The sequence below is a fragment of the Mya arenaria genome, chromosome 7, assembly GCF_026914265.1.
Source record: "Mya arenaria isolate MELC-2E11 chromosome 7, ASM2691426v1".
In the NCBI taxonomy this organism is placed as follows: domain Eukaryota; kingdom Metazoa; phylum Mollusca; class Bivalvia; order Myida; family Myidae; genus Mya; species Mya arenaria.
The window spans coordinates 44,760,572-44,788,470 of NC_069128.1; the positions used below are offsets into that span (position 1 = coordinate 44,760,572).

Here is a 27,899-nt window from a genome sequence, read left to right on the forward strand (position 1 = left end):
TCTCGCTATTGTAGTCTACGTGATCCTCTGGTAAACTTAGGCAACCTGTTACTATAAACACTGAAGCATAGTTAAACCAAAACATTTTTTCTTCTTCTTTCGGCATTTGGGCTATCAAAGTTGGATTTATGTTATTTTGCATTTAAATTGATACTTACCAAAGGTATTTTAGGAAAAAGTAAAATAAAGACAGTTAAAAAGGTGATTTCGTTGTGCTACTTTGTTTTTGTACGAATCACAAATATCTTTCTAATGTAAGCGGTTAAAGGTGTATAATTTTCAGTCAAATATAAAAACAAAATTAATATAAACTTCTCAACATGAATATTAGATAATTGAAGTCATATCAAATGTATTTAAAGAACAGGTTATGGGAAATAAGTAGTTTATGATATTGACCACTTATATGAACCATTATTATAGAAGATTTGATTTAAGATGCTGTTATTTTCACGTAGCACCTGAGATTTAATAGCAAAATAATGGAGCCTTTTTATGTTCAGTGGTAATTGTGTTGATCTTTTATGTATAACATGTAATACAAGGCAGGGACTGTGTTTTGAGTTGAAACGTCAAGTGAAACAAGACAATTATAATTCAGATCACTAACAGATTAATTGATATAGTACGGTGTCTAATTGTAATACTTAAGAAAATCGTCTTTCATACCGATGTTAGATGTAGTTCTATTTGAACACGTTTACAGACAAGCCATGGACTGCGCAATGAGCTGAAAATAGTGAAACAAGACCTAGATAATTCAGAGAAGGTGAGACCTTACCCAAACATGTTTCTGAATCTGGTCGCACAGATGAAGAGGCAACGAAGATTTACCATAATCCTTGCTATCAAACAAATGCTTAGGGATGATCATAAAGTCAATTTATATATGCCATTCGTTTATAAAATTCCATTGGTCCATTTGCGCTGAAAACATAAATAAAACTACTAATTATAGGTCTTGTCTTCAAACCTTTTAATTTTAAAAACAACATCATTAATTTCATAGCAATGGAAACATTATGGTTTACGAAGGAAAAACATTCGCCACAATATTACTTGTTTTTAAAAGACAGTATTCAGAGATAATTTTATGATGCTTGTCTTAAATGTATTGATTAATCAGTTTAAAATAAACATTACTCACACAGATACCATATGCATGTGACAATATATTTGCTTCTTCAGACCAGGAAGCAACAATGTGATGAGCTGAAACGAAAGTTGGATACTTCCAAAAAGGTGATACTTTTTGCAAAATGGTTAAATGTTTAATCTTATAGATGTGTAGAGATGCAACTTTAAACATAGTATTTATGTAAACAGAGAAGAGAAAAACAATAATTACCAAACGTTTTAATATGAGTAGTAAAACAATAGTTTAAAATCTTTGAAATTTATGCGATCTTGATAATCGTCTTAATACTTATACATTTTGTTAGCTTGTATACTCACCAAATTCAATGACATGTTATATCATTTGACATTTTATGTTAATGTTATTATATCTATGTTTCCAAATGACATGTTATTAAGATAAAGTTTACTTTTTTCATAGAGTATATCTCTTTAAATTTTGCAAACAAATTGTAAATAATATGTTGTTCGAAATCGGCACGTCAAACCGTTATAACTACGGAGATATGAACGTCTCAACATTTCATAAGTATACGATTGTTCAGAATGGTATTGACTTTATTTATCTCAAGAAAAAAAAATGAAATATGTCCATTTTCGTGGTTTAATGTTTCAAATCACGATGTCGGAACTTAATTGCTTAAAACAATTTAACAGAGAGTTTGTGAAAAAGATCTAATAATGATTAAACCATTTACAATGTACGTCGCGACGATAAATACAAACCGTATTAAAAGTTGAATTGAGTTTATTTTGTCGTTGTTTTTTTGAATATGTACATTTTCAGATAGTCGTCTGGTAGAATGACGTAGTCGTCTGGTAGTATGCACGAAATTCTCTTGCATAAACCAGTCATTATGAATATGTACGGCATAAGGCAATTCGTTCTTCGTTATTCTACAATGCGTTCGAAATATGACGTAAACGTCATTCATTCAAACAACATGTGTAACAAAATCCAATACATCACATCAATATTGATCTTCCCAATCTTAAGGGACTAGACACGAGATGGTCGTCGATTATACATATTGTGTACATGCTTTAAAGACAAATGAGTACTTGATTTCTACTTTATGTCCAACATTTTAAAATGGGCAGTCATTGTTAAAATAATGGACAATCAGTAGAAATAGTAGTATGGTGTGATTAACATATTTTAAAAACAAGACGTACATTAACAATATTTTTGTGAATACTAACATAACACAATTGTGTAAAACCAAGGAGTGCCTTATCATGATCGCTTCCATGATTGAATCGTTCAACTGGCCATTCAAATGTACACCTATCAACGTTTACATAAAAAAGTTTGACATTCTAATTTCGTTTAAAATTAATTAAAACATGTCGTCAGACAGGTTCCAAACAATATATTTTTATTAATATTTGGCCGCATTTATGCTCATTGCTTTATAGCTGATGATATATAAATGTTCATGTCAGGTTTAAACCCAACGTGCTATTATTGATTGTTTTTTGTAGCCTTGTCTATATGTTACCAATGTTATAAACTACACATTGGTAATGACTCATGTTATTATACTTTTCAAGGGGCGTAATGAACTCATCGAATCATTTAATCAAGCGAAACTGGACGTAGAAAAAGCAGAAACGGTGAGTCGATGTTAAAACAAGGAGTTGACTTTAGAGATGTAGAAGCACATGGCGTAGTCGTTTTGCTGATATCACAAAACGATGAGTTTCCTGTGATAACTGAAGACTTTTGTAATAATTCATTTAATCAATACTATGGCTGCATATATATGTTATTTTATCTCACATTTGAAAAATATTTTTAAATAAATATGATTTTCATGAAATCTACGCACACTTATTGTTTCATACACATTTTGTCGTCATTGGATTCTATAGCTCAGGGTAATAACTGATTCTCAGAGTGTTTAATATGGATTTCCTAATCATTCTTGCGTTTAAACCATGATATAATTGAAATCTGTCACAAACTTTGGCAGCATCAAAGGCGTGTATATATGTTACATCACCTTAGGGCTGTGAGTGGTCTGGTTGCATTTATTGTCCGCCTCGCGTCCAAGTGGTCGTGTTTTCGATTTTTCTTTTAAGAATGTCTTAAAACGTTTGATTGCAGGCACGAAAAGGATTCGAAAAAGAAACACTGCAAGCGAAACAAAGCTTAGCAAAGACTGAAAAGGTTGGATCAAAAGTAAACAAAGGGAAGATATAAAAATCGATGATCATTTAAAAATGCTATATGTCATTACAATATATTTGTTATCTATTTAAAGTTGTCATATATGGTATATTAAGGTAAATCTAACTAGAAACCATATTTTTATATGAATAATAAGAACATATAGCCAATCAATTCCTTGTATGAGTGAAAAAAGTAGCAGCCTAAAGTAATTGGGCGATTACCTTTTTTATATTTTAAGCTACAGTGAACTTAACCTTTACCCCACGTCCCTGAAACGCAATTCCATGTTAGCTCTCCACAAGAGCTACGTTCTCCTCAACTTTTGTCACTATTCATCAATTCTAAAATAAGTAATTGAGCGGATAACATTGTTTTTATTTTTAGCATTTGTGACATTGTCCTTGGCCTACCGACCCCCCCCCCCACCTCAAAAGTAATCCCAATCTAGCTCTTCTCATAAGCTTCCTATAAGCAATTTATCCATAAATTCTAACTAAAGTTAGTAAGTAGAAACATTTTTATGTATAGTAAAAGTGACTTTGACCTTGACACCATCCCTTAAAAGCAACACAAAGCTGCCTCTTCACATAAACAATCTAAACACCGTCTTTCATTACTAAACATCCATTCTTACTTAAGGTATTGGGCGGAAACCATTGTTCTATGTTTAGTACAGTGACTTTGACCTTGACCCAAACCCTGTCAAAAGCAATCACAATCGCAAAAGATCATCAGCTCTGCTTGCTGCACACCAACTCCATTACTATCCATCAACTATTACTTAAGTAATTCGGCAGAAACCATTTTTATAGTGGCTGTGACCTAGACCCTAATCCCCTGAAAAACTATTCAAAGCTAGCTCTTTATATTGGCTACTTACAGCACACACTTCATTACTATACATCACTAGCTTAAGTAATTTGGAGAAAAAAAACATTATCCTTATTTTAGTGACAGCGTCTTTGACCCCTCAAAGTATTCCCATGCAAGTTCTTCAAATAACACATATTTTCATCACCATCCAATAATTCGTACTTGAATAATTGCGCGGAATCCGTTTCCCTATTTTAGTATCTGATACATTAACTTTTGCACTGACAAAACCCCCACCAAATGAAATAAAAAAAATCACAAAGTCTACCTACACAGCAACTAACAACATTATCCATCAAATTCAAACCAATGTTTCCGCCATTTTTCTGTTTCTAGGGAGTGTGGCATTGGCCTTAACCGCATCCAATCAAAAACAATCACAAGCTAGCAATTATCATAGCTATCTACACATAAATTTCTTAAATATCCATCAATTCTTACTAAAGTTAACAGCCTAAATCATTTTTTTCTATTTTTGGTAACACTGACCTTGACATTGACTCCATCTCTCTCAAAATAAATCCCAAGCTAGCTCTTAACATAAGATAGCTACATATTAACCTTTATTAATTTCATTCAGTACTTGCTTAAGGCTTTGGGGGAAAACCAATGTTTCTGCCATTCATCAATGTTTAGTAATAGTAGTAATGGCCTGACCACAAGCCCCCAATTCAAAACAGTCTCAAGCTAGAACTACATGTAAGCTACCTACTCACTAACTTTCACGTCTATCCATATCAATTCTTACTTAAGTTATTGGTCGGAAACCACATTTTTACTTTCAGTTTGCCTTGACATTGATCTCAGCTCCCTCAGAAGATATCTCAACATAACTCTTTACATAAGCATCCTACAAACCATTCGGCAGCATTACCTATCAATTATAGCTGAAGTTAATGGGCAGAAACCATATTTTTATATTTAGAAACACTGACATTGACGCAATCCCCCTGAAAGGCAATCCACCGCCAACGTTTTAAATATGCTTGCTACAGACCAAGCTTCATTAATATACATCAACACTAGCTTAAGGTTTTAGAGGAAAACTTATTTATCCGCCAATCTTTTTTTTTATGGCCTTGACCTCGACCCCTTAAAAACAATCTAAAGCTAGCTCTTCACAAATCTACCAACTCACTAACTTTCACTACTATCCATCACTTCTAGCTTAAGTTATATGATTGAAACCGTTTGTTTTTAACTATAGTATAACTGACCTCAGCCCCCTCACTCTAATATTGAGCTATCTCTTAACATAAGGTACAAACATACAAACTTAACAACTACATTTATGTGCAAAACTACAGAAACAAGCTCAGTATCAAAAAGTTTGAACATAAACCAGGTTTAATGGCACTGCGCACACGCCAAAGACAACAACATAAGCTTTCCTTTTTAGTCAGAAATCAATGTTTCATTATTCAAGTGACCTTGATCCCGTCCCTCTCAAAAGAATTCCGACACTAGCTTTTCACAAGTACCTCAAGTACTCAGTTATGACTCTAATCGCACAAAACAGAAAACATAATGCCTTTGTAAACTCTGTAAATATTTACTTGTCCTTTCAGGGTACGATGGCACGATTTCGGGCATCATTTTCTGAGCATGTTAATACTTATAAGCAAATATTTTGTATGAAACGCTCAAATAGACAATAATCGTCATTCAAACCGATAACAAATGTTAAAAAAACAAAACATTCTACTTTTTCAGACAATGAAGGAGCTGCGTGACGAGCTAAAACAAGTTAAACATGACACTGAGACGTCCGAAAAGGTGATGTAATTTACAAACATGTCGATTCATCTCGTCATTCACATGTGCAGGGATATCAATGAGAGTAAACACTCTTGATCCTGGCATAAAGCAACTGTTTCATTTGGTGTATGGAATCATTTCAATGCATGAATACCAAATATGTGATTTTACATTTTAAGCGTCTTTATCATAGGTCTATATTTTATAGTATCGCCTATTCAGACAAGAAACACGTACGACAAAGAGTTACTCCAAGCAAAGCAGGTCATAGAACAATGGGAAAAGGTTCGAGCTCAAGTAAACATAGTAATGTAATATTGTATATAAGTGTATACATTCTATATAGCTAATAGTCTAAAATCAACCCATTGAAATAATCTCCACCATTTGATACATGTTTCAAATTTTCAAACTGACATTTCTAAATGTTAATTGACATATTCAGTATACTACATGTTTATTAACATTGACGTATAATATGCGTTAAACTATAAACCTTTCTATGTGAAACACAATAAATATTTTTAAACAAACTTTAGATTATTCAAGTCATATCAAATAACTTAAATGAACACATTAAGGAAAATTAGTTTTATATGATATTGACACAATTTCATATGCTGGTTTTTTCCCGTTGCACCTGAGAAGAACGAGTTAAATACCTAGATAGTGGAGCCTTTTTCTGTCAAATTGTAATTGTATTGAAATATTATGTATAAAATGTAATACGATGGTAACAATTAACAGACAAGCTAGGAACAGTGTATTGAGTTGAAACGTCAGGTGAAACAAGACCTTTATAATTCAGATCGCTAGCGGATAGTTTCACATTTGACGATGTATAGATGTAATTGTTTGTATAATATAGTAATCGTCCTTCAAACAAATAAAAGGTGTAATACAGTTTTAATACTTTGACAGACAAGGCAGGAACTGTGTAATGAGCTGCAACTAGTGAAGCAAGACCTATATAATTCAGAAAAGGTGAGTCCGTACACAAACAAGTCTAGGGCTTATTATATAAAGTAAATGTGTATATGCCATCTTTTATAAAAACATTACCATAGGTCCTTGTGCACTGATAATATAATTAAATCTACTTATTTTAGGTATCGTCTTCAAACCCTTTTAGTTTAAGGAACACATGTATTAAATAGCAAAACAATGCAAACAATATGATTTATAAAGGAAAACATTTGCCACAATTGTCAGAGATTATTTTAAGACACTTGACTTTCAACTGAATTGTTAGATGTATAAATAATTCATCTTAAAGTAAACATAACTCACACAGATACCATGTGCATGTTACAATATATTTGATTCTTCAGACCAGGAAGCAACAATGTGATGAGCTGAATCAAGAGCTTGATACTTCGGAAAAGGTGAGACATTTTACAAAATGGTTACACGTGTTATCTTATAAATATATATATATGAGACTTAAAGCATAGTATTAATGTAAACAGAAAAGAGAGAAACAATAGTTATCAAAGGTTTTTACATGAGAAAATAAATGAAATTTGCTTATCTTGATAATTTTCTAAATAATTATTAAATATATTCTTTAATTCAATAATCACATATGACGTTTTATATAACAATTATTAATATTAATGTTATAATATTTATGTTTCTTATTATTAAAAACGATTGAGATTTTTATTGGGAATATATTTATATATTATACCTCACATACATTTGTCCCTTCGTTGTATATATAAACTCGATCGGTCCGTATATCACTGTATTTCGATGAAAATCCAGTTTAATGACGTCATACAATTGGTAAGTGCGGCTTGCCTTTTTCACAAAGGCAAAAACTTGTCGCAAGTAAACATTATTATCTTTATTCAATAAAACACCCTTTAATCGCTTTAAAAATATTGAATTGTAATGAAAATTGTTCGGTATAATATAAAAAATATAACACACCACTTCGGGCCATATGGCATTATAAGGACCGGACAGTCAGCCCCGAAGGTGAATGGACCTCGGCAAACGCCTCGGTCTATATACACCTTCGGTGGATGACTGGCCGGTCCTTTTACTGTCATAAGACCCTCAGTGGTGTGTTATATTTCTTAATTGATTTCCATACAGGTGGTTAATAATATGTCGGTGAAAATTGGAACGTTAACACTTTATAACTACTATAACTACGAACATTTTGACTTTTCATATCTTATCGATTTTTAGGAATGGTAAGGTTTTAAATTTTCTTTGAATGAAAGTTTTCAAATCAAACTATCTGGCATTGTTTGCTGAGATTTTAAACAATCTAACAGATATTTTGTGAGAACAATCTGATAATAATTAAAATCATTAACATTGACCGTGGCAATTTTACATATGAACCATTTTCAAAGGTGAATAAAGTTGTGTTGTTGTTTTTGAATGACAAAACAATCTGCATGTAAAATGACCACGCACCTGTTCACATCAACCAATAACGTATCTGCACGAAATCATCGTGAAAAAACAAGTCATCATAAATGACGGCTTAAGATTATTCGTTCTTCCTTTTTCTTCAAAACGCTCGAAAATGACATAATCGTCTATCATACAAACACCATGTGTAACAAAAGCAAATATTTCTACATTTAACAGTGTGGTGAGCTGAAATAAAAAGAAGCAAGACCTCGATAATGTCAAAAAGGGAGACCTTTTATAAACATTTGGATAAATATTATTGCACATATTTACAATTATATCACATTGTTCAGTGCATAAAGCACATGTTATGTATGACAATGTGCAATGATTTAATTCAAAACATGAATATCTATTTTGTAAATTAACGTTGTAAGTATCTTCGTGAAAAAATGTTTTCAAACTTCATTTTTGTCTTTTCGCTTATAGAGAAGGAAAACATTCGAAAAAGAGTTACTGCAAGCGAACCTTGTCATAGAACAAGCTGAAAAGGTAAAGGCTGATGATTCCGTAGCAATGTTATAGTCATATCAGCACATGAATTTGAATAAGTAGAGAGTACAATTTTAACTTTGCAATCAAACAATTGAAAAAATAGCAAAGATTTCATACATATTTTAATGTTTTCATTTTATTTGATGCGATCATTTATATTAAGTTAAAATTAAAATAATATAACTATAATTATATTGAAATGAAAGCTTTTCTATGTGAAACATACCTATTTGAATTTTGAATTTTAATACGTAAACAGACAAGGCAGGAACTGTGTGATGAGCGGGAACAAGTGAAACAAGACCTTGATCATTCAGAAAAGGTGAGAAATTTTAATACATGTTTTTGAATATAGGAAACAAATAACAGGGAGTGCACGTGAAATAAACCATTTGCAGAAGCGGTGGATAGTAATCAAATATATAGGGGTTCGTTAGGGGATCGTTATATTTTTCTTATTTGTATGAAACTTCGAACAAACGCATTGCGATAGAAATATTTATACTGGTTTTTAATTTAAACTAGATCTACAAGCCTTATGTTTTGCCTTTATGCCTTAAGTCGAGAAAGATGTTCGTAGAAGAGTTGCTGAACGCGACACAGGGTAAAGTAGGAAAACTAAATCAATCTATTAGTAAGCTATTGCAATATCAAGTTAAGATATCATATAAATATAAAATAAGCGGTAAACATGTATGACCTTTTGAAAACCTTTTATGACAAGGAACGAGTTATGTGATTATCTTAAACAACTAAAATATGCCCTTTATAAACAAAAATGCTTTATGAATTAAAACTGACTTGTAGACAGGAAGAGTACTTGTAATTAAACACGTAGAATAGTCCTGGCGAAGGCAAATGTATGTTTATGTGTATTCACTGCTTTCAATGCAAGACCAATTACGTATTTTTTGTTTATGTTTGTAATTAGAGTAATTTGCCCACAGTTGCAAAACGTGAAACAAAAACATCATATTTCGGAAAAGGTGACACATGTGGCAAACATGTGTATTGAGGAAGGCTTGCATAGCTCCATGTGTTCATGCGGAACGAACATAAATCCGCATTTCGACTTTTCTGACTCATTTGCTAACTATGTTATCTCAAATGAAATATGTTATCGACACTTTTATTGATATAGAAGTGTTATTTTTGCCAAATTCTGGATAATCGACCCAATTCAAATTCCGCGCGTTTAGAGTACACTACATTGTGGCACATATGGAGTACACTCGGATCCTTACACTTCAATATGAACAGAACATAACAGAACATATTTTTTATCTATACTTTAGCATATACAGCTCAACGTTATAAACACAGAATTAAAAAAATTAAAAAAAGCATACATAAATATATAATATAACATATGATAAATAAATAATTCCTATGGATATTTTGGTAAGTATACCAACAATGCATATTGTATACACAAAACTAACACATTTAACAGCAATATAATGTGAGGATGTCTTTTAAGATATCATTTATGTCTCTTATCTTAAAAGCCTTAATACAAAAATCGCTAAATTTATTAAGTTTTTTATCCGAATTTAGTAATGATATACATGTAATCATACTGGGATTTCTAACATAATATAAATATAAGTCTGTCTGATGTCATTATACATTGGGCAAACAAAAACAAAATGAATCTCGTCTACTATATCGTTAAAATGGCACCGTGTACATTTTTTATCTTGTCTAGGGATATTGTTATGTCTACCTAGTTCAATATACACATTGTGCGAGGACAGTATGAGTTTAGCTAAAACATTTCTGTATTTTATAATATCAAGTAATACTATGTAGTTAGACAATTGGAATGTATGTTTAACTTCCTTATATAAATACAATGATACCTGTGTCTCCACGGTAGCTCGCCAAATATTTATGTATACATCTCTTAATCTTTTTTCTAAACATGGGGACAGCTAAATTTATATTAACATACTCCGGGAATAACCTCACCTCCGCATAACCCGCTGACTGAAGTATACTTATTACTTTAGAGACCCAGTTTATAGTATGTGGAATATCATCAAGATCTCTGTATTGATCCTTTATATTGCCCTGAGGTTACAATTATCTTTTTTATCTTTGTATAATTTAAGGAAATACTTAAAAACGAGAATATGTCTCTCAATATATAGCGAAAATCTATAGCTATCCATAGAGTGACAATGAATCTGTGGAGCGCTTGACACTAAGCACCCACTTGCAAAATTTCCTGTGTACTCTTTCTATCACCTCTGGCTGAATTTATTCCAACACATCTGAATTATAGTTAACAATTGACAAAACAAATGCATCAAACAAGTTGAACAATATATAAATAGGGACCTGTTTCGTTTGATCAAGGTCCTAAATGAATTCATAGACCGCAATGCATTGCCAGCCAGTGTATAAGCCGCCTGCATGAAAGAACCACCATAGGAAAATACTACACCGAGATAGTTAAAGGAATTGACAGTTTCAACAGCTTGATCGTTGTACGTCCATATATCATTTCTAGCTAACCGACCACCTGTTCTAGACACCACAATTTTAGTGTTATTCACAATTACCGTCAGATTCCATTTACAACAATAAGTAAATAAATTAGTCAATGTCTCCTGCAGGCCTTCTCTATTTTCCGACACAATAGCTGCATCGTCTGCAAATAATAACAAATAAACCGAAATCTCATGAACTGTCAGACCTGCATTTAAACCTTGCTATAACTGAAGCTCAATATCATTGAGAAAGAGAGAAAAACAAATCGGTGAGGTTATCAGCCCTTGAAACAAGCCAACATTACTGTCAAATAAATCTGACAAAGAACCAAGATTTTTAATACACATTTTCACCTCACTAAAGACAAAAACTTTCCATCTATACCAAGTTTGATAAGTTTAAAACAAAGGCGCCCTCTATCAATGGAGTCGAATGCCTTCTGGAAGTCCACGAAACAACAATTCAATTTCTTCTTCTTACTTAATTGCCTTGTATAAGAGAGTTAAGTATAAACACCGGGTCAACCGTACAGTAAATATTTTAAAAAAACAAACTGAGCATCTGTTAAAATATCGTGCTCCTTTGCCCACTTTTTAAGCCGGTCAATTAATATGTTTGTGTAACAATAAATGAGTTGTGTATTGTATAATAATAATATCATCATAATCAATCAATCATAATTAGGCCGTGACTGCACTTTTCCGAATAAAAAATACTTAATCTAATAATTAGTATATGGATTTATAACTACATTATTTAGTTTCACAGCATTGCGTGATAGCTAGCTCGAAAGCTGTTAAAAGCCAGTGCATAACATAATATATCAGATCATTGTTGTACTGTTAGGTATTTCAATGTTCATGGGAATTAGCAATGCTACTCTGATATCAAGGTACAGCAACTTCTTTAACTAAAACAAGAAACAGAACATTATGTACATCCCAATGATAAAAGATATCTGTATTAACATAAATCAACATAAGAGAATGTTATTTCCTGCTGATTGTTTAGTTTCATCTGGTCTGTTTTAGATTATTATGTCTCCGACAAGAAAGGTATTCGAACAAAAGTTGCAACAGGGCTTGGAAGAATCGTCAACAGTTAAATGCTTTCATAGGTTATATGTAAAAAATGCTATACTTAATCTGAGCATTTATGATCATGACTATGCATAACTGGTTTATTATGTCGCAATTTCCAATTATTTAAGAGGTTAATATTATCTATATTATCTAAATAGATCGTTTAGTATTAACCATGATCTAATTTGTTCTTGGCCCGTTTTCACAATACAAAATAATTAACGACATCTTGGTTACCGGAATGAACTGTTTTCACTCTTACCTAATCGTGTTTTAAAATTATTGACGGGGAAAGTTACTCGTCTTAATTGGAGGCTGAAAATGGTCTCTGGTTCTTACCTTTATTTTTCATAGAATATGATTATATTAATCGTTGTTGAAACTAATAATTCATTAAGGTAATTATTATCATGTTTACAGAAATTAATGCACTTTATAATGATCTGAAACAAGTGAAACAAGACAAGATAATTCAGAAAAGGTGATCCCAGTTATATAAACATAATAATAAATCTTAGTGTACATTTTTATTCAGGGAAAGCACGTATATTCAACCGTGCACATTAGTCCTTGCAAAAAACGAATTTATTAGATACATTATGTATAGTTTAATTAGATAAACTCGCAATAAAAGCAATATTCTATGCGTACTGACAATTTAACCAAACTCACTTACTAATTATTTCGCTTTTATGCTTTCAGAAAAGAAAGATTCTCAAACAAGAATTACTGAAAGCAAAACAGGACATAGAGGAATCTGAAAAGGTAAGAAAAACCTTTTTTACAGAAACCTATAATCCTATAAATAAGATATTTGAAAAATAGAAGTTATTGATGACGCTTTATGACGCCCAAGAACTTGAGTCGTACGAGCAATATTTACTCACTCGAACATATTCCAATGTCTATTACATCGTATAGAATGTTTTAGTTAACCTAACTTGTAACTGGTACACATGTACCAGAAATGAATGTGATGAGCTGATACATATATAACATAACCAAGACAGTTTTGAAAAGGTAATATTTTAACAAACATGTTTTATAAAAATCTTACATCTACATGGATAGAACATTCAGTAAAACACATTACCCCTGGTAAATTAAACGTCGGTAAATGTGAAATAATTGGTTTCAATTCACTAAGCATTATTTGTATTATCGTTTTATTTGAATAATTTCCATTGCCATCAGAGTCAAAACTACTGAAAAGAAATCCTAATACAAGCATGTAAATGAGGAACCGGTGTTAATGATTTTATGAACGTCATTCCGCATTATTTTTTTAATTCTTTGCTAATTACTTAACCTCAATTATATAATGCTTGTCGACATGCTCATCCATTTAGGAAGTATTTTCATTAACTAATTAATAAATGATGCTTTTATCAATTATATGATTACTAGAATAAAATTTGTTGAGAATGTTGATCCTTTAAATCATCTTTTTAGGATACAGAGATACAATATAAATTGACCCGTACAATTCGGGAGAAATTTTTAATAAATCCCTTTTTTAATATCCTCATTTCATTGTCTTGTGACCATATTTAAGCATATTTAGCTAGCTGAAATGTATTGCCATGCAAACATTGTGAACACAAGTTCAAATGAGTTAAATAAGGTATTATCCATTTCTTTGAAAAAAAGAACTGCAAAATACTTATTGAGAACGCTGAACTTTGAGATGGTCATTGCAGCAGTTTGTAGTATTCATTAAATGAGCAAATTGATATAGCTTGTGTATGTTTAGTAATTGATAACATTTGCTGAGTCAGGTTATATAACAATTATTGTGTTTGCAAGTTAACCATAATATTCAATTTTTGACTAGCACAAACAAGTATAATAGCTGATCGTTTCGCTCTGTCGATAAACCTGAATTTAATGAATATTAACCGAAAAAGCCCAGTAGCCAAAAATGGAGCACAATGCTTAGCGCTACCTTACACGAAGCGAGAGACATATAACGTACAAACAAGGGCCCTGTTGAACAGCACAATGCCTACCATATACTAAGCGAGAGATTCATAAAATACAAACAAGTGTCTTGGTGAACGGCACAATTCCTTGGCCTACCATACATTAAAAAAGAATGATAACATACAAACAAGGGCCCTGTTGAACGGCACAATACCTAGGCCTACACTACACACTAAGCGAGAGAATCATAACATACAAACAAATGCCCTGTTAAAAAGAACATTACCTAGGGTATATACTAAGCGAGACACATAACGTACAAACAAGGGCCGTGTTAAAAAGAACAATACCTAGGCCTACCATACACTAAGCGAGAGACATAACATACAAACAAGGGCCCTGTTTAAAGGCACAATACCTAGGCCTACCATACACTTAGCGAGACACATAACATACAAACACGGGCCCTGTTTAAAGGTGTAATACCTAGGCCTACCATACACTTAGCGAGACACATAACATACAAACAAGGGCCCTGTTTAAAGGTGCAATACCTAGGCCTACCGTACACTTAGCGAGAGACATAACATACAAACAAGGGCCCTGTTTAAAGGTGCAATACCTAGGGCTACCATATACTAAGCGAGATACATAACGTACAAGCAAGTGCCCTGTTAAAAGGCACAATACCTAGGCCCACCTTACACTAAGCGAGAGACATAATGTACAAACAAGGGCCCTGTTCAAAGGCACAATACCTAAACCTACCATACACTAAGCGAGAGACATAACGTACAAAAAAGGCCCTTGTTAAAAGGCAAAACCCTCAGGCTTGCAATACAAAGACGAATAAAAACAACAAGGGTCCTGTTAAAAGGCACACTTATGAGGCCTAACATACACTTAGCCACACAACATACAAATAAAATAAATGTTAAAAGGCGAAGTGCTAAGGCCTACCATGCGTTAAGAGAGTGAAACATAAGGTCAAGCGTTATTAATCAATACAATATTGGATAGTAGTCTTAGATCGGTCCGTGAGTCATAGGTTCAGGTATAAAAAGCACACACTTATAAGTTTCCTTGGTCTTCATGTATATCATATAATTGTTCAATAAAAAGCATGATCGAGTATTATCAATTGTTGCACATATAATAATTTTGCTGAGCACTTATTTTACGTACATGTGTGTGGAATGTATATAAATACAGCCGGTGTTAATGTATATAGATAAACACTAACGGTTATTGTCGGGTAAATACCAGGTTTTTACTTATTAATATAACATACACAACATTGCTTTCCTATGTTAATTTTATATTTAATTTACAGATTATAACTGACTGTGTGACAAAAATCATATGCTTAGTAAAAACTATTGACATTCTATGCGCCGCTACATTGCCAACTAATATAGTAAATACATTTTGATAAAAGGTTAATGTTTTGAAAGTATATATGTAGGCATACTTTCGCTTACCCGCTAGATTTGTCATTGTATGGCAGATTGTATTTTATATTCCGTTATTTACACATATAAGACACGCTAGTAGGACGTTAGTAGATCGTTTACAATTTAACTTCAACATTGTGCTATTTTTTGACAATAACTAAAGAAATGTCTCTTTGGCCACCTGATTGGACTCTTGTTAAATCTTTAAAAGCAGGATATTACGCTATTACAGATTCAGAAGGAACTGTTTGATAAGCTGAAACTAGTAAAACACTATAAAATTAAAAAAAAAGTGTAGCCTGTTACAACCATTTGTTTTGAAGATTTAAAGTGAATGCAAGATTACTGAACCATTTTTATGAATTATCTCTTGCAAGCCAAAGAATGAATTAGTTATTTTATATAGAATTCGCTAATGTTTTGCCGCTATGCTTTCAGTCAAGGAAAGGGTTTGAACAAGAGTTACTGAAGGCGAAACAGTGCATAGAGAAATATCTATTGAACGGCACAATGCCTAGGCCTGCCATACACTAAGCGAGAGAATCATAAATACAAACAAGTGCCCTGTTAAACGGCACAATATCTAGGCCTACTATACACTAAGCGAGAGAATCATAATTTTATAGAGCAATATTAAAAGAAAAAAGCTCAAGTATACATAGTAATGTCATATGTATATGTGACAATAGTAGATTTCCATATAAATAATAGGTTAAAATCAACCCATTTAATTAATCTCAACGACTTGATCAATATTTCAAATTTGCTTATATGACATTTATAAATGTTAATTGACAGAATCAATATACTATGAAACATATTAAATCCTATACAATTGCAGTATATTTTACGTTATAATAAAAAACTATGTGAACCACTATTTATACTTTTTAATGAATTGTGGTGATACCTATTGATTATGCTCCGCCGGAGTCTGATATATTATATTGCCCCATTGCTTCGTCGGAGCTCTACGTGGGTTGGTTACTGCACGGGGTTTCCCGCTATTGTAGTCTACGTGTTCCTCTGGTAAACATAGGTCACTTGTTACTATAAATACTGAAGCATAGTTAAACCAAAAAGTTTTGTAATCTTCTTTCGGCATTTGGACTATCAACGCTGGATTTATGTTTGTTTGGATTTAAATTGATACTTACAAAAGATGTTTTAGGAAAAAGTAAAATAAAGACAGTTAAAAAGGTGATTTCGTTGTGTTACTTTTTTATTAAACGAAACACAAATATCTTTCTAATGTGAGCGGTTAAAGATGTAATATGAAATAAGGCACTGCCCTAGACGGGCTCTAGGTATGTTATCAACTGCAGAAACTGCTAATGCAGTACATTTTTTCTTAGGTAAACAAGTGACAAAGGCAAAATTCATTTTATATGACATACTTAATAATTCATTTTATATGACATAAATAATTCCTACTTTAAACTTAAGTAGGTAAACGAAACAGATTGAGTTTACTTAAAACTAATTATTTCTGTTATCTGACAATTAACCTGTACTAAACTATTTTAATATATGAAACAGCATTGTGTATATTTTAGATTGTTAAGGTTCTGCAAATAACCTGGAAAAATGGTTTGAAATTAAAATAAATTCCCTGTAGTTGATGTTGTAAGCACCATTCCATCATTGAATAGAACGATGTATGCAGAAAGTATGAAAATGTTTAATTATTTAAAGTATGAGTCTTTAAACTGAATTATACATCTATAACAGTTAAAAAAAAAACAAGAAGGTCCTAACGGCCCTGTATCGCTCATCTAATCCAATACAGATCATCAAGAATAACAATCTGATCAAGTTCCATGAACATATGGTCATAAATGTGGCCTCTAAAGTGTTAACATGCTTTTCGATAACTTGACCTGGTAACCTAGTTTTTGACTGCACATGACCCAGATTCGAACTTGGCCTAAAGTCAATCAATATAAACATTCTGACAAAGTATAATGAACATACAGTCATAAATGTGACTTCTAGAGTGGTAACAAGCTATTCCTATGATTTGACCTAATGACCTAGTTTTTGACCGCACATGACCAAGATCGAACTTGGCCTAGACATAATCAATAAAAACATTCTGACCAACTTTCAGGAAGATACAGACGTAAATGAGACCTCAGGCCTCAATTTCTCGAAACTTCTTAAGTCCCTTATAACAGGATTAAGCTTAACTCATTATTTTCAATAATTTGGATAATATTTACTTCTTTAAGGGTTTTAATACTTTAGATAGGAATTATCTATATATTAGTTAATTTAACCATTTTTCATTTATCAAAATTCCATTCAAGTATGTATTTTGAGTAATTGAAATATTAAAAGCTACTGAAGCCTGTTAAGCTTAAGAAGTTTCGAGAAATTGGGGCCTAGAGTATTAACAAGCTTTTCCTTCAATTTGACCAGGTGACCTAGTTTTTGACCACACTTGACCGCGATTCGATCTTGACCAAGAGATTATCAATATTTACATTCTGACCAAGTTTCCTGAAGATACAGTCATAAATGTGACTTCTATAGTGTTAACAAGCTTTTCCTTCAATTTGACCGGGTGACCTAGTTTTTAACCCCAGCTGACCCAATATCGAACTCTTCCAAGATTTTATTTAGAGTAACATTCTGACCAAGTTTCATTAAGATAGTGCCCAAACTGTGACCTCTAGAGTGTTAACAGTCAAATTGTTGATGACGGACGACGACGGACAACTACGACGGATGACGGACACAGGGCGATCACAATAGCTCACCTTGAGCACTTTGTGCTCAGGTGAGCTAAAAACAAGCCCATAGATTATTCAACAAAAAAGTTACTGTTATTGGTACATATATATTTATGGTGTAAACTTGTAATATATGCACAATGAAGCAATTTAACTGTTCACAACATTATCCGAACAAAAATGTACAATAATTATGCTTACAACTAAACTTGTCCCTGCATTTTTTTAATGAAAAACACTTTCGATTAGTCCTTCATACATAAATACACCCAAAAACTAGCTCAATCTGATATTCTGTGTCAGGTTTTCCAGTTTCACTGGCTGTCACCCAAGTGCCTGTGGGTCTGTATTTTCTAAGGCGTTTTGGCCAAAAATGCCATTATTTAAAGTTTTTCAACTGAACCTGGACTCAAATGGCATTCTAAGCATCAAATGGGGCAGTTCTACACATCTTTGCACACATTTCAAGTTCTCGCAGTCAAATTTTCACCAAAATTTTGACATTTTCAGTGCTCGTAATATTGCAGACGACTCAATTTTTTAAAAAAATAGGCGAAAGTTGTGAAAACCAGGAAATACCATATTTTGATCAAACCGGGCAAGATAAATGCATTTAATTGTGAAAAATTGCCAGAAATAGTGAAAAGCAAATCATTTCTTGCCAAAAATGACACGTTTTAAACAAAGCAGTTTGGTCCCTTTTAGGTTACACACCACCATTGTCATTTCCTCTATAATTCAATGTGAAATGATTATTTTTAGACAACATTTAAAGGCATTTCGAGCAAATGCAGACTATGATAAACATATATATTCTTAAAGAACAAGCTTTAAATTACCTTTTAAGCTAATAAAACAGAGGGGTCAAGTTATTCCTAAGAAAAATCTCTCCACTTGAAAAACAAACTCTCAAAATTGCACAGTCCACCATGACAGTTCTTCCAAAATGACCTTTCAACTATAGTGCAGCAGTTTATGCTTAAATCTCTATTCTAAATGATAAATCAAGCAATAATAGATACTTAAGGTATAAAAGTTTCAGGAATAATGATATTTTGGATTTACAGTGTATTGAGCATGTGAAAACATGTCTATCAGTCATAAAAACATTATTTTTTATTGAGAATTTTCCACACAACGGAAGAACATATGATGCAATGGTGACATCATACCTACATTAGCTCATTCATAAGCTCATTCAGTTTAAAACTACAAAAAGTATATACTTTGCCAATACACTTAATTGTTCAGCAGGTATTAGGCTTTGTTTTAATTTTAACAATGTCACTGTATTTTAGACATGGAAAATGCCCCCTCCCCCCCCAGCAAGAGTTTAGCAGCCTACTGATAATATGACTGTAATAAACTATGATGTATTGATCTATTGATAGGCGAATACTCTCCAAGAAAACTGACATATTTCTCTGCATTTGATACATATGCAATTCTTGTCTCTTATTTCAATTGTTCATGATGATTACAGTACTGAAGTCATCGATCCAAGATACATAATGCACTCTGGTATAGGGTACTGAAGTGATCGTCCCATATGCCAACTCTGCTATCCTGGATAAAATGTTACTGGTGAATACAGTACTGTAGCAATCAAATCCTGATGCCACTCTGGTATCCTGGATAAATCGTTACTGGTGAATCCAACTTACTGAAGAGATCAATCCCAGATGCCACTCTGGTATCCTGGATAAACCTTACTGGTGAATACGGTACTATAGATGAATTCTGATCTGAAACTCAGAATATAATAAACAAGGGTCAATTTGTTTACATTGACGCAGATGAAGAGACTATCACACTAACAAATGAAGTCACCGTTGTTAAAAATATGTAAATATGGCCTAAGACCACAGTTATTCTACCTATATGTTTTATATAGACACTAACCAAGCTTACAATGTATATCTTCAAAACAGTATTTTCATATAATATTTTTGCAGAAACAGACTTCAAAACTTCTATAGTTCAATTTCAGGCTGTATGCAACACATACTGAAAGTTTGGCAATGATATATTAAACACTTTTAGAATGAGTATAAGCACCTGTGGTGTTTTCATAAAAAAGCAGAAATAGCCATTTCCATCAATCGGTAAGCCGCAAACTTTTAAAGAGCCATTATTTCCCCATGCATTGGATTAATCTGACCAAGTAAAGTTTATATATATATATATATAAATATATATATATATATATATATATATATATATATATATATATATATATATATATATATATATATATAAGACAGCACCATAAAAATGGCCTGCCTACTCTATTAAGATTTTTTCAAAGCAAAACAAGATTTTTCCACTTTATCAGCCTAGCGTTCATATAAAAAACGACATACAGCCAAACTGAAATGCTTCCAGGGACAAATGGCGCAGCAAAGGAAATGGCAAAAAAACCCACACCAAAACTGAAAGATTCATGACAACTGCTAGTGTTTTCATGTATGAGATGGCTACATGATGTAGAAAATGCAGTGATAGCATAATTATGCTAAGTTTTTAAAACAAAAATGCTTAAAGTATCTGTTTTGAAGGCTAGATTTGCCTTAAAATTAAGATTACAGCTCTTAACCAGTGTCTATAAATTGCTTATTTACACCTGATTAGTATAAATCTCACTCTTTGGAATAATTTACGCATAAACAAGTACTACAACTTAAGTTAACTTACATATTCATTCTGAAATATTAGATTCAGAGCTGCAACTCCTGGATCTAGATTGCAGGACCACTGTCATGGGCGAAAAGCCGCAGCAAACTGGAGCTTATTGGCACATCATATTCTGCAAGCAAGACACAAAATCAATGTTTGACACAGAATAAGACTATCTTCTTCTACTGTAAAAGTATGAAAAATGCCTGTAAACACTCATTTGAGACATACATAACCTTTTATGTAGGAATTATGCTCCAGTCAATTGTAAACACCACCCAAGCCCGGGGAATAGCGGGGACTTTGACTTTCAGTCCAGCAATCCCAGGGTAAAATCCCTGCCCTGCAGGGAAGAAATGATGTTAAAATACCCACCAAATGCCCCTGCACTGCTATATTTTGCACCAAGATAAAACCACCGCATTCACCCGGCACTGCAGGGACACCTGAATGGTAAAAACACAGCCCTTTTCCCCGGTTTACCACTGGACCTGGAGGGTCAAAGGTTACAATTGACTGGTGCATTAATGCGATAAATGTGCAGAAAAGTACATTAATTCCAAAAAAAATATGACAAAAAATATTAAATATATAGTCTTTTGGTCGATTTGCAATAACCTTTTTAACAACTCAAAGGTTAATCTTTACTAATCGAGTACCCAGATGCATTTTAAAAGCCTTTAAACCAGACTTTCTTAGAAATCTTTCTTACTTGCAGACACTATTCCTTTCTAAAAAATCCTTGCCAAGAACGGGTATGGAATTCCATCACTAGACCCTGTTTTGATCAGTATTGGTTCTTGTCCTTGAAAATACCTCTGTGGCTTCAGCAACCAGGATGGCTATATTAAATAAACAATAAATTAGTGTTTTAATTTATTAAAGCTGCACTCTCACAGACTGAACGTTTTGATCAAATTTTATGAAACAATTGTACCGAGATTCGCTACAGAAAATAATATTTTTGGTGCCAATCTGGTGTACCCTTTAAGGCATTTTGAGAGTATTTAGGTTTTTTCTTTAATGCATAAAGGGAAAAGGTACTTATATCAATCCCCCTGATCACTTTTTATTGCTTTTGCAATCAGAGATGTATTTTTTTCAATGTATTAACTTCAAGTAAATAAATATTTTCATGAATGATTGACAGTATGAATGAATGAAAAGTAGCAACATTTCTTTAGATAGGGATCTCATTGTGTTGCTGTGATTGTTTAAGTAGATGTTTTTCATCAGCTTAAAATCATATGCACACTAAATGAAACATAATTCTGCATCATGTGTAGTAAGTTGTGATACTAGTTTGCAATTAGTGCAATGTTTGCTTAAAAGAGCAAACAAAATGTACGAATAGATGCACAATACAGTCCAAAGACCAATAAAGGTCAGCAGTTTTATTAGAAAATGATATTATCTCAAAGCTGCAACAAAAACGGCATGAAAGAAATTTAATTCGGAAAGAAACAGTTCATCAATGAGCTATTGAAATAAACACTAATCATGATGTCATAACAAGCGAATGTTAATATCAAAGAGCAAGAAACATACTGGCAATTTAGTTCAGGGAAACCTTGACAAAAGTCTGATTTATTTCCAAACTTATTGCCTCCATTAATACATAACATGGCAATACCTGCATTGCTGAAAATCTGTCCACAGCAGTAATGTCAAAAACCAGGTGGCATGGATGCATTCTGAAATACAAAAAAGTCTGTAATTTGTGCTAATCTTATACATCCCATTTACAAGTGTTTTACACTGAAATCTAAACTATAGTAACACAACTTCTTTATGACCAAACATATTGCTATTGAGCATTAGTACACTGTATGAACATGACTTTTTTATTTTGTATGTCATGTTTCTTCGCCCTAATTTATGGAAATATTTTATAACAGGTTCAAGCTTTTTAGTCCGTTACGCTTAAGATTTATCGAGAAGCTGGGGTATTATGCACCAGTCAAATGTAACCACGCCCCCCCCCCCCCAGGTCCGGGGGTATACAGGAGATAGACGGGGGAAAGGGCCGTGTGTTTACCTTTCAGGTGGCCAACAGTGCCGAGTGAATGCGGTTGTTTTGTCTTCGCTTTAAATATAGCGGGGAACGGGCCTTACCTAGGGTCCCTGGGGTGCAGGGGCATTTGGCGGGGACCTTACAATCAGTTCGTCCCAACAGGGCAGGGATTTTAGCCAGGGTTGGCTGGACCAAATGTCAAAGTCCCCACTACTCCCCGGACCTGGGGGGAGGGGGTACAATTGACTGGTGCATTATTGCATGCAGATTTGAGTGAATCGCAGAGAGTGTTTACAGTATTTACTGTCAACAACACAAACTTCTTTAGGCATCTCAATTAGACCATTTTACTTATTAACAAGCAGAAATTTCGACACAATGGCAATTTTATAACAAACTTGACCATGAAATTGAGTGTGAGCAAGCCAGTACAGTTTGACTTACCATTTGGGTGAAAAATTACTAAACGGTGATGTAAATTGAAAAAAAATGGAGTTGCACCTAATTGTTTAAGGTGCAGGCCTAAGAAAAGGCATGGCGGTCTTAATATAGAGGTGCAGTTGTATATTAAAGATGTGCACCTCCATCTTAAATATAGAGGTGCAGTTGTGTTTATGTAAGAGGTGCACCTCCATTTTAAAGTTTTAAAATATATGTAGAACAGAACGTATGAATAAAGAATTGCACAGCTTGATAACATACAGGTGCACCTGTAAAGTAAGTGTATTTCAGTAACATTGATGATTCTCTCACAAAGCCATGTTGTTTCATTGTAAGGGTATGGCAACTCTCACTCAGTCATGGGGGTTGTTTGGCAGGATGGTTCGCCTTCTCCACACCCTGGACTGACTATTTAGTTACAATATTTCACACGATATGTGGCCGACCGCAAAACCATTAACCCGCATTTGCCGATTTGTCTTTCAATCACAATCTTGCACTCTTATGGTGTCAGCCTTCCTCTCAACAAATTATTCAGTCACAATCTCTCATCTCCCATAGTGTTGCTTGGCACGAGGGGTCACTCGGCACTATTTATTTGCAATCTTTCACACAATCTGTGGATCAAAGCAAAACCATTCATCTTTACAGTCACAATAGCTCACAATGCCATGGTGTTGGACCGCAACCGTCCATTTATCTTTTCAGTCATAATCTTGTGGTCCGCCATGGGTTTTTTTTGGCAGGAGGGGAACCCCTCCCGCACCCTCCCCTTCCAACTTCTTAATTTAATAGCATCTGCCACAAAAAAGTGGTGTTGCATTTAAGTTACCTGGTATTTGGAATGCAGTTGTGGCCAGTCGAGCTATTTGATTGGGGCGATTCGGTCCCTTGGGTGATCTCTTGGTCTGAGAATTATTAAAAATGTGTTTGTCACTGTGTACTCTATGATACATATAATAAACAAATAATCCACTTTTGGTCGTATATTTTTACATTTTAAATATTTTAATATTAATACAATCTTTATCATTCACATGGTGTCGGACCGCAACCGTCCATTGATCTTTTCAGTCATAATCTTGCGCTCCGCCATGGTTTCAATTGGCAGGAGGGGATACCCCTCCCGCACCCTCCCCGCCCAACTTCTTAATTTACAAAAAAGTGGTGTTGCATGGCACAAGAGTTCACCTGTCACACAAGTCCTGTATATCTTTTTAGTTTCAATGTCTCAACCAGCGTGTTGGTAATTGAAAGGTGTTCCCATTCTTTGTTCACGTGAAGTCAACCATTTTCAGTGCTTATATAAATTATTTCTTTTGGTAAACATAATACACATTTAAATTAGAATTACCATAAACGCATTGCAATAAATTTATTTGTACTGATAATATAATTAAAGTACAAGCCTTATGTTTCGCCTATATGTCTATGACGAGGATAGGTGTTTGTAGAAGAGTTACGGAAAGCAACTCAGGACATAGTCGAATTTAATAATTTAAAAACAATGCTATAAAATACCTCTATACAAGCAATTTGATAAACAGATGCATACACTTAATTAAGTCGTCAAAGAAACACCAGTATAACGGGAAAATATTTACACGTCAACTTTCATTCCTTAAATAAACGGTTTTTCTGCAATTGCAAATACTATCCGATGAACGCAGCATCTTTGGAAATGATGGATGTAAAGCTAGCAGTCTAACAGTATGGCAGTACAGCAGTGGGAACATATTTATTTGTGGTAATGTGTACTCTGATATAAAACTCAAAATGGAAACTAATTATTTCGTCCCAGATATAGATAAACGTAAACAATTCATGTATCTATCTTGTACATGAACATATTTTCTATCCCACAAACAGATTACAAAGATGGTTAAACATTACTTCCCTTGATTATAGTGTTTAGCTGTTTAATATAAAAACACTTAATACATAAATATACAAAACGGACATCAATCCTTGTCACGCAGTATGTCGGATGAATTTCGACCAATACAATTATTTTGTTTACCAAAATGTCATTTTCACACTGTCTTAATTGCATTGTATATTTTGCAATTAAATATATACCACAATATTCATTTTCATTTAAAAAAAATCTTTCACCGTGTTTTCGTGAACGTTATGACAATACACTTCATTAACCTTACATGTCGATTAAGGAGCAATCCTCGGGTACTGGATAAAGAGTTTCAGTTAACTGAAAAATAATGTCCTTATGACGTTGTTTATCTCTACAGCGTCGATATAAAACAGTTATTATATATAGGATCTGACACTCTTTGTAATTTAATACAAGATTTTATTAAACGAGTTCATGAAATTTGTTAGTAAGCGAGCCTCTGGCGAGATTACTAACAACTTTCATGGACGAGTTTAATAACATTCTGGAATTAAATGACAACGAGTGTCAGATCTTTTTTTATCACATGCTTAAAACGGTGTTTTTATTGCCAATTAAGTTCCACTTTCCGAACCGATTGTTTGACAGGCAAAGTACTCAGAGTAGAATGTCAACGATGCGCCATATAAATAGTTCCAAATTAAAATGACAAAAATAACTAGCAGTTATCAAGTTTTGAAATCTGATAAAGCGCTTAACAAGTCACAAATATAAAAACGTGTAGTAAAATATCTAACAACATGAATAACGAACGAGTTTAACCAAAAAAACAAACAATAAGTACACACTTTGATGACGTCACACTCAGAGTACATGCATTTACGCGGTTTATGTGACCTACATCGGTCTGTCAAGTTTTACTGTGTGCACGGATTTAAAAGTTATTCGCTGTCGCTTTCTACGATGATTTTGCAGCGTTTTCTTAGTGTACATGGTGTTCACAAGATGCAGATGATAACGGCGAAGCCTTACTCTGTACTGCATGGATGTTGATGTTGAAAAAGTTAATTTCCACCAGGAATGTTTACAGAGAACATGATGTTCTAGCCGCCATGTGATGTGTAATGAGATGCCTGTGCTGCGGAATTCGTATTTGTGTTTTCGGTAACCGACAGCTGACAGCAAATGGCTTTGGTTGCATATTGCTTGTGTTGGTCAAGATGGAGATGTTTGAAATGTTTTTGTGGTGTTTGTCACTATTATGGCTGTAGTTGTTGACTGACTGGATATTTCTGTGAATAGAAATCTGCATTATCTGGTTGGCGGAACATTGTTATCAGAAAGTTTTTCTACAAGACGCTTTCTGGCACTATGATTCTTTAGCCATTTCTCTCCCGGAAGTCTTACAGACTCATTATTACGGTAAGTATTTGTTGGCATTTAAACCATTTTGTTTACAAACAATGCGGAGGGATATCTAGGTTGCGTGTGATTAGTCTGGCCTATAGAAATGCCTGATAGGTTATCTTACACATGTGCAAGATAAAGATATTCGTAATGGGTATATTACACGGAAAACAAGGGTAAGCATGTAATAAAAGTATATGCTAGACTGCAAATATTTTTGGTTTTTGATGTAAACCTGATCAAGTCTCTCACCTATCAATTTTATTTTTGTATAACCCCCTTTAATAAATTATCTGTGATGTCGTGTATGCATGTGAAGTTTCACGCGACAGTGGGGGATGTTTCGAGTTAATTTCTGAAAATTCGTATACAAATTAAACTGCATATTTCCATATAGTATCAGCAAAGATCTGCAGAGATAAAGCTCTAGGCTTAGCCAAAACATTAAATAAAGCTTGTGGCATGCATTTCACTAACAAAATCGTAGGCGGAGGCGTAGCTAGCCTTCTTTTCATCTGGATTTATCATTGTGCTGGGGTGGGAGTGTCTGGGACATGCTCTCTCTGAAAACTTTGAAAACCCTGGTGCAATCTGGTGCATTCTGATGCTTTATTTAGTAATAGTAAATGTTTTAGTTTCATGTAGTCAAGTACGCATTCTGCAACTAAGGCTGATTGTATATATATTTTTTGTCAGAAACACGTGGTACCAGCCGTGTACTCGAGGCAGTACATATTACATGCAGAACTGAGGAAAAATCTTGAGACAAGCGCTATTATTATCGATGATGCAAGTTCCCTTTCTTTTTTGTTTTGGCGAGATGCTCATGTGTATGATCATAATGTTCCAATTTTTGATCTTCGAATTGTCTATATAGATCGGACGTGTTGTCTGTCTCATGCTTTTCCTCATGTTTTATTGAATACCATGTTCCTAAATATGAACAT

The 27,899-nt window shown here is 33.5% G+C and overlaps 1 protein-coding gene across 3 annotated transcripts in view; it reads left to right on the plus strand.

The window, feature by feature from the left end:
- The window catches only part of LOC128241437 (putative uncharacterized protein MYH16), a 97,938-nt gene that overhangs the window by 52,257 nt on the left and 17,782 nt on the right, over positions 1-27,899 (plus strand). For 2 of the 3 annotated variants that reach the window (XM_052958358.1, XM_052958359.1), the window contains 10 exons: positions 707-769; positions 1,189-1,242; positions 2,692-2,754; positions 3,248-3,322; positions 5,900-5,962; positions 6,866-6,928; positions 7,276-7,329; positions 8,807-8,869; positions 9,132-9,194; positions 13,153-13,215. In XM_052958358.1, the coding sequence (XP_052814318.1) occupies positions 707-769; positions 1,189-1,242; positions 2,692-2,754; positions 3,248-3,322; positions 5,900-5,962; positions 6,866-6,928; positions 7,276-7,329; positions 8,807-8,869; positions 9,132-9,194; positions 13,153-13,215 (624 nt within the window). The remainder of the gene's footprint in view (positions 1-706; positions 770-1,188; positions 1,243-2,691; positions 2,755-3,247; positions 3,323-5,899; positions 5,963-6,865; positions 6,929-7,275; positions 7,330-8,806; positions 8,870-9,131; positions 9,195-13,152; positions 13,216-27,899) is intronic. The other variant, XM_052958357.1, reaches the window with a different exon arrangement.